This window comes from Sinocyclocheilus anshuiensis, unplaced genomic scaffold (genome assembly GCF_001515605.1).
Source record: "Sinocyclocheilus anshuiensis isolate Anshui unplaced genomic scaffold, SAMN03320099.WGS_v1.1 scaffold948, whole genome shotgun sequence".
NCBI classification, from domain to species: domain Eukaryota; kingdom Metazoa; phylum Chordata; class Actinopteri; order Cypriniformes; family Cyprinidae; genus Sinocyclocheilus; species Sinocyclocheilus anshuiensis.
In genome coordinates this window covers 837,284-845,188 of record NW_015549709.1, presented here as the reverse complement: position 1 = coordinate 845,188, position 7,905 = coordinate 837,284, and the positions used below count along the sequence as shown (strand labels likewise).

At 34.7% G+C, this 7,905-nt stretch overlaps 2 protein-coding genes across 2 annotated transcripts in view; both read right to left on the bottom strand.

Moving 5' to 3' along the window:
- The window catches only part of LOC107660697 (methylosome subunit pICln-like), a 4,957-nt gene extending 4,034 nt beyond the window's left edge, over nucleotides 1–923 (bottom strand). The window contains exon 1 of the mRNA XM_016450087.1: nucleotides 609–923. Coding sequence (XP_016305573.1) covers nucleotides 609–728 — 120 coding nt within the window. The 5' untranslated portion in view covers nucleotides 729–923. The remainder of the gene's footprint in view (nucleotides 1–608) is intronic.
- Nucleotides 924–3,172: 2,249 nt separating this feature from the next.
- Nucleotides 3,173–7,905, bottom strand: part of LOC107660696 (remodeling and spacing factor 1-like) — a 7,668-nt gene continuing 2,935 nt past the window's right edge. The window contains exons 6-11 of the mRNA XM_016450086.1: nucleotides 6,980–7,083; nucleotides 6,828–6,895; nucleotides 6,565–6,751; nucleotides 5,228–5,481; nucleotides 4,839–5,024; nucleotides 3,173–3,659 (exon numbers count right to left, since the gene is read on the bottom strand). Coding sequence (XP_016305572.1) covers nucleotides 3,226–3,659; nucleotides 4,839–5,024; nucleotides 5,228–5,481; nucleotides 6,565–6,751; nucleotides 6,828–6,895; nucleotides 6,980–7,083 — 1,233 coding nt within the window. The 3' untranslated portion in view covers nucleotides 3,173–3,225. The remainder of the gene's footprint in view (nucleotides 3,660–4,838; nucleotides 5,025–5,227; nucleotides 5,482–6,564; nucleotides 6,752–6,827; nucleotides 6,896–6,979; nucleotides 7,084–7,905) is intronic.

Below are 7,905 nucleotides of genomic sequence, written 5' to 3'. Positions count from 1 at the left end.
AATAAATAAATTTAGATGTTCATTTATTTATATGTATAAAATACATATAAAATAAAAAATACTAAATTATATAAATATATATAAAAAATAATATAATTTATATAATACATATAAAATAAATAATAATGTTATTAAACGTTATTATACAACGTAATAAATAAAGAAAATAAATATATAAATTATATAATGCATATAGGAAATGATTAAATATATACATAAATATAAATATATAAAAGCAATTTATATGTTCATTTATTTATAAGTATAAAATGCATATAAAATAAAAAAAATACTAAATAATGAATATAAACAAACATTAAATAATTAATATATACATATAAAATAAATAAATAATAAACACAAAAATAAAGAAAATAAATAAATGATATAATGCATATAGGAAAAGATTAAATATATACATTTTAGAAAATCATTTATAAATCATTATATTGAATGATACCATATTACCATCTCATGCTACCACTGTACCATGGTGTCTACTACGGTGTCCACTACCCTTGCTACACATAATATATGTTTATGCATTAATAAATGACTGCATGTGTCCACAGGTGTGTTCTGATGTGGGACACACGCGAACACACTCACGCCTCAGCCACAAACAGCGTCCCTGATCCCAGTCTCTTCCCGTCCAGAACTGCAGTGGTGTCGGCCTGCTGGAGCCTCACGCCCTCGCTGGGTGGATGCAAACTCTTCAGCACAACCATCCTGATGAACTGCAATCACCGTGAAGCTGCTGAAGCCGCTAACACTGATGCTCTATTGAGACAATACGCGAATAAAGCGCTGCAGCAACAACAGTAACTCTCATTCAACGCGTTCTGCTTTAACTGCATTCGTGTACAAGAGAAACGCGGCCGGTTTGCGTGGCGAGAAACTTTCAAAATGTCACTTCTGTAGCACTCACTCGTTTCATTTCATATCAACTAAAGCGTAGCGCCTCTTCAGGATCGGAGGAGATGCGGCACAATTTTCTTTAAACAACCACTTTGCATTATAAATATTTTATTCATCTTTTAAGATTTAAATAGATTCTTTTATTGTTTGCATAAGGGTAGTTAACTAATAAACATTTTCTAATTATTGTATAATTATTATACGTGTGGTTTTTATGACCACGCATTAATTCAGAGATTACACAGAATGTTTGTATTTTCAATATAACCCACTGCACTACGTTTGCATTTTTTTTAAAACATCAAAAATGCACACGTTCTCTTATGTTTATATGTATTTAAACCTATAATATTGTTGAAATTATGCCACACATAAAAGTAAATGCTTCTGGTATCTTGAAACCTTTACAGCTACTTAAGACAAATTATGAGCCAAAAACATTAACAGCAACATATTTAGTTTATTTCCGTTTTGTGAATAATTTCCTTGAAACATGGAGACGTATGTCTAAAAAGTAAGATTACAAATAGGAAAACACGAATTCCAGTAGTATACGGATCAAAAACACATTCTTTAACTGAAAGCAAAGACCATAATTATTCTAATGCTTTTTTTTTCTTCTGAATATTGGATTTGTTTTGTAATGGGGTGGATTTGTGTTGGAATGAATTCATAGTGTTCTAATTCAAACAACCTTCCAGCATAAACAACACCAGCCTGGAGTAAATACTAAAAATACCTCTATGGAAAGAGTGATCGGACTGTTGTCGAACAGAACTTTTCAACAGTACGGTACCAAACAGCACCATCAAAGGTGCTTGAACGACAAGTGCATTCATTTGACATATTAAAACTCAGACAGGGACTTAAATGTGCCTGAACGTCTCATTAAAGTGTCCTAAAACTTCAGAAACAGCTTTCAAAGAGCAGAAAAGGTCCTAATAGGAAAAATAAGGCAATCATATTCTTTTTAGTATAACATACAATGTTATTTTAGGTTAAGAGAGTGTATTAGTCTTTTAAATTAAAATGATTTGCAGCTAAATTGCAGATCTTTAATATTAAGATCATTTTCAATTGTCCTCCAATGTGTTTCTTCCTGTATTTGCTGGTCTACTAACTAGTTTAAAGGAATAGCTGACCCTAAAATGAAAATTTGCTGAAAATGTAGATGAACAGATTTGGAGAAATGTAGCATTGCATCACTTGCTCTGCAGTGAATGGGTGCCGTCAGGATGAGAGTCCAAACAGCTGATAAAAACATCACAATAATCCTCAAGTAATCCACACCACTCCAGTCCATCAATTAACATCTTGCGAAGCCAAAAGATGTTTGTATGCAAGAAATAAATCCATCATTAAAGCATTTTAACTTTAAACTGTCACTTCTGGCCAAAATATGAGTCCATATTCCATAATAACGCTTCTTCCAGTGATAAAAGTCCATCTCCTGTTTTTCTCTCACATCAAAATCCAGCCACATATTTGTTTAGAACTGTTCTGGCTTGCAAACGGTGCTTGATCTGTGCAGATTTCTCTCCTGATTCAGATGAGACTTTTTCCACTGGATAGAGGACTCAACATGAAGTTAAAAACATCTTAATCTTTAATTTATTTCTTACAAACTCACAGCTTTTGTCTTCTCCAGATGTTAACTGCTTGACTGGAGTGGTGTGGATTACTTGTGGATTATTGTGATGTTTTTATCAGCTGTTTGGACTCTCATTCTGACGGCACCCATTCACTGCAGAGGATCCATTGCTGAGCAAGTCTGTTCAAATCCAAATCTGTTCCCATAAAGAATCAACCTCATCTACATTTTCAGCAAATTTTCATTTTTGGGTGAACTATTACTATTAGGCAAGGTTCGGCATCACACGTCAATCCCAAATTTCCTTCATGTACAACAAAGAAGAAAACATTAATACAGAGAATGTAAACCTCTACAACACCAGTCTGAAATGCACGTAACACGTAAGCTTCAAATGCACGCCGTCCAGTGTCTCTAGAGGACTACCGAAGCCGCTTTATACAAACAAAATCGTACTGGCCGTAAATGACAAAGTGCTTTACTCAGAGGAATGGTGACTGTAGTATTAAGAAGCCCCTGTTCTAAACCGGTCGGGTGATGCATGCGGCTGGATGAACTAGAGTGCATTCAAACATCTGAACGGACACTACGGCATTCGTCTGGAAGCTTCATTTTTGGTCCACTACACCCAAAAACCAGGAGACTACGGTGGCTGATGAGGGACATTCCCGTGAGAAGGCGATGAGAAAATAAACGTATTTAAGCTACTGAGCTGATCATGACAACTGTTCACTGTCGAAAACAAAGTTAACAAGGTCCGTGACTCCAGTGAACTCTTCCTCGTCCTCGTCGTCGTCGTCGTCGTCGTCGTCATCCTGATCTGCGGCCCTCAGCGGGACCAAGCCGTTGTGCCTGACGGGACCTCGAGACCCCGCCGTGTGCTTCCACCGGACGCTTCCTCGTGTGTTCTCCTCTTCCTCCTCTTCTTCGTCTGTTTCTATGCGGTTCGACCTCTTGCGGAGGGGCCGTTCGTCTTCCGTTTCTCCTCCATCTTCCTCTTCCTCCTCGTCTTCACTGGAGCTTCTCTGCTGTCTCTGTTTTTCTCGTTTGTGCCTGTGTTTGGAATCTTCCCTTGTTGAATCGCACTTGCGTCCTTTTTCTGATCTCTGATGCGATTCCTTTGGCTCAAAGTCTTTAGAAAGTATGGACTCTGGAAATATAGGTTGAGAAGAAAACAGCTGACATTTCTGGTTGTAATTAACCAGTATAGCTAACAGTGAGCTAATATTTATATGTAGTGTGATGAGACAAAATGAAAAATCACAAACGGAAAGTCCTTAGGGATGCATTGTTTCGTTTTAATCTTGTCTAGTTGTGCAAAAAAAAATTGTGCTGAAAATTGTGCTTTAAATAAATCATCATGCTGAACACTGGATTTAAGCAAGAACAAAAATTAAAAGACACACCACTCCTTATACAGAAAAACCAATATATAATATATATTTAAGATTTTTTTTTTTAATTAAATGAAAAAAATAGCATTTTTTTGGGGTACAATCTACAAATCAGCTGTGATTAATTAGTCTTTGATAATGTCTAAATATATAAACCTAGTAAAAGTAATTATGTCTGAAAATACACTTATTAGCAATTAAAAGGATCTGCCTTCCATGCATTGGATTTTAAATAACTCATATTTAAAACAAATATATTTTATGTATGTTAATATTATACATTTAAAAAATATATATATTTTAAAGTTAAACACTGTATTAATTTAAAATGATCTGAAATATTTTTGTAATATGTCTATTATTTTATTATCAAATTAATGTATGAAGGCTGCACATTAAACAAAACACGCAAAAGTGAGTTGTTTTTTAATGTGCTGATTCTTTTGCCTGAGGAAGCTCGATTGACTGAAATGTTGATAATAAAATTTCATAAATAATGCAAGTTTGAGTGTGCAGGATTTCGAATTTTTTTCGAGTTTATATTGGACTTTTATCCGTCATATCCTGGGTGTGCGAGACACTATACATTATTTTTATTTTCTGTGCATAATTCCGAGGTCTTGTAACATGAAATTGTTAAAAAATACAAAATATAAAAGACTACTGAAACAAAATATAGAACATTCATTTAATTATAAATAATTTTATACTTATTGTCTTTGGCCAGTTTTGAGTTGAGATACATATAAGTAAAATTTTTTGGGATTTTTGCCTTTATTTAGATTGGACAGCAGGAGGACAGCTAGGAATCATGGGAGGAGAATTGGACTGGGAAAGGACCTCGAGTCGATATCGGAGCACTTGCCCACATGGCTATGGCTCAGATGACATTAGCATAAATAAGCATTTGAAAACAGGAGTGTGGCAGTGCTCACCTTCACTGTTGGAGCTGGACAGCCGTCGACGGTGAGGAAGAGAGGAGTGCTTCTGATCGGACGCCTTTCGTGACCCGTCAGACTCTGACGTCTCACAGTAGTTGACCTGAGAGTTCTGACTCCGTCGCGGACGCCTTCTATTCACATCCACATCGCTATCGCTGAACTCGTTAGAGCCTTCTGTTTCTGACAGATCAAGACAAAAGTAAAAACCGTGAGTGAAGAATTCAATGTGACACTAATAAGGCTCTGTGACCTACAGTACCTCCAAAAACAGAAGCAGCACAATTATGCTGCCTTACTAAAATAAAGACACCAGCTCACTAGCTTTGAAACAGATTCTATATGTTATTATTTTAGGTAGAATGGATATGAAAACTCAAACAGACCCATTCCCTCTTCCTCCTCCTCCTCTTCCTCAGAGTCTAACATGTCCTCTTCTTCTGAGGTTCCTCTTCGTCGGGAAGGAGGTTTGCGTCTGCTCCTCCTGGTTCCCAGAGTGTGAGCACTTCTTCCTGTTCTCCTGGAGGCTGGTTGATTCTCGGCGGCACTTTCACCACTGCCCCATTCACTCGCGTCATAAGAGCCCGCGTCACCCTCAGATGCACCATCTCCTGAAACCACAAAATCCTCCTCCTCCATACTAGCAACATAGAAATTAAAACAAAATAATACTTTTATTTAGCAAGGATGCATTCAATTCATCAAAAGTGACAGTAAAGACATTTATGATGTTACAGACAATTTCTATTTCAAATAAATGCTGTTCTTTTGAACTTTCTATTCATCTGCGAATTCTGAAAAATAAAATGCATCACGGTTTCCACAAAAATATGAAGCAGCACAACTGTTTTCAGCATTGATAATAATCAGAAATGCTTATTAAGCAGCAAATCGGCATATTAGAATGATTTCTGAAGATCATGTGACACTGAAGACTGGAGTAATGATGCTGAAAATTCAGCTGCGCATCACAGAAATAAACTACATTTAACTTTATATTCAAAAACAAAACAGTTATTTTAAATTGTAATAACTTATCACAATATTTTTGTTTTTACTGTATTTTTGATCAGATAAATCAAGCCTTGATGAGCATTTGAGATTAGTTACAAAAAAAGTTTACCTTAAAATTCTTCTGCCTTCATACTACTAATTTTTTTTTAGGACAAATAAGATGTGTACATTATTTTCATAAATATTAAGAATATTTTCCCCCCAAATTCTCCAAAAAGTCTCTTTATTCTTCATAATGATTCTCATGGTAATCTTCAACCAATGTAACACAGTAATTTTGGCTTATAATAATTTACTACATAAAATTTACTGCACAAAAAATACTGACTGAAAATGACAATAGTGACAATGAATTATTAAGCAGAACAACAAATACTACAGTAACAATGCATAAATACCTTACAATTTTGCATTTGGGGAAAAGTGTGTTTAATTATCATGCAAAAAAAACTTAAGGTTTTTATGGTCATAAAAACACAAAAACAATGTCTTACAAAAGCAATTTTGGAGTAAAATATGACCAGGACAAGTTCTTGACAAGTTCTCTGTGAGATTCACCCATAGAGCACTTTGAAAGCGCTTATTTATTTCAGGCCTAGATCTGTTATACTTTGAAGAACTGGTATAAAATCCATCTGATTTAAACCCTAAAAGCCCAAATTTGAACCCCCAGTATTGTAAATATTCTTGTATTTGTGTTCACACACACCTGTCACTGAGCTGAAACTCGTCCTCGCTCTCCTCCGAGTCCAGCGTACTGTCACTGTCCAGGTCATTGAGTCGCCGGCGTTTCCTCTTACGCGGGGCGGGAGCTTTCACAGGCCGTCGACTCTCACGGCTCGCCACGCTCCTCTGCTGACTCGTGACGGGCGCCGCAGGTTTACCGCCACCAGCGCCTGCAGGACACGCCACCAGTCAACATGCAACAGCACACATATTATAAAGCACTAAACAATGTCTCACATGACCAACCTCCTCCTTCTGGATCTTGAATATCTTCCTCTATTGCTTCATCGATGGCTTCATCGAAATCATCAAACCTGGTCGTTAGCAACAAGAAAATCAAGAATTAGCCAGACTTGTATCTACTATTAGAGTTTATTTCCACAAGAAATATTGATTACCTATAACTGATGGATTTCCTCGTCCTAGTTGATCGCCTGCCCAGATTTTTAGTTTTCTTGGCATCTTTTTTCTTCTCTGTCAAGCCGTCCTCTCCATCACCATCCTGACATGATAATGAGGAGTACATTTAAAACCAAATAAAGCTGATTAAGACATTTTAAAATCTCATTGTATTAGTTTATATTATATAATTAATTTGTTTAATTAATTTAGATATAACATGGCATACTGTGGCATAATTTACTCTAGCATACTATGGTATAGAATACAGTACTATACAGTATGGTACATTATAGCATAGCACATTATATTATAGGAAAGTAGAGTATGTGACATTATATAATAATATAGTACAATTTAATATAATATAATTGATTTATGTTTAATTAATTTAGATATAGATCATTTAGATAATTTACTATAGTATAAAATAGTATATTGTACAATACAGTATGGTACAGTACAGCAAAGTACATTGTTATAGAAAGTATAGTATGGTATAATATAATATAATAGCATAGCATACTATTGCTTAATTTACCATAGTATAAAACAGTATAGCACATGGTACAATACTGTATGGTGCATTATATAACAGAATAATATATAATATAATATATTTATAGTTTATATAAAATATTTTATTATGATATAATATAACATTTATCACATATCTATTAATTTAGATATAGCATAGCATACTATGGTATAATTTACTACAGTATAAAACAGTATAACATATGATACAATACAGTATAGTACAGTATACATAACATAACATAATCTTTAATTTAGATACAGCATAGCATACTATGGCATAATTTACTGTAGTATAAAAATATATTGTACAATACATACGGTACAGTATAGCATAGGAAAGCATAGGACATAATAATGGAAAGTATAGGACATAATATAATATAAT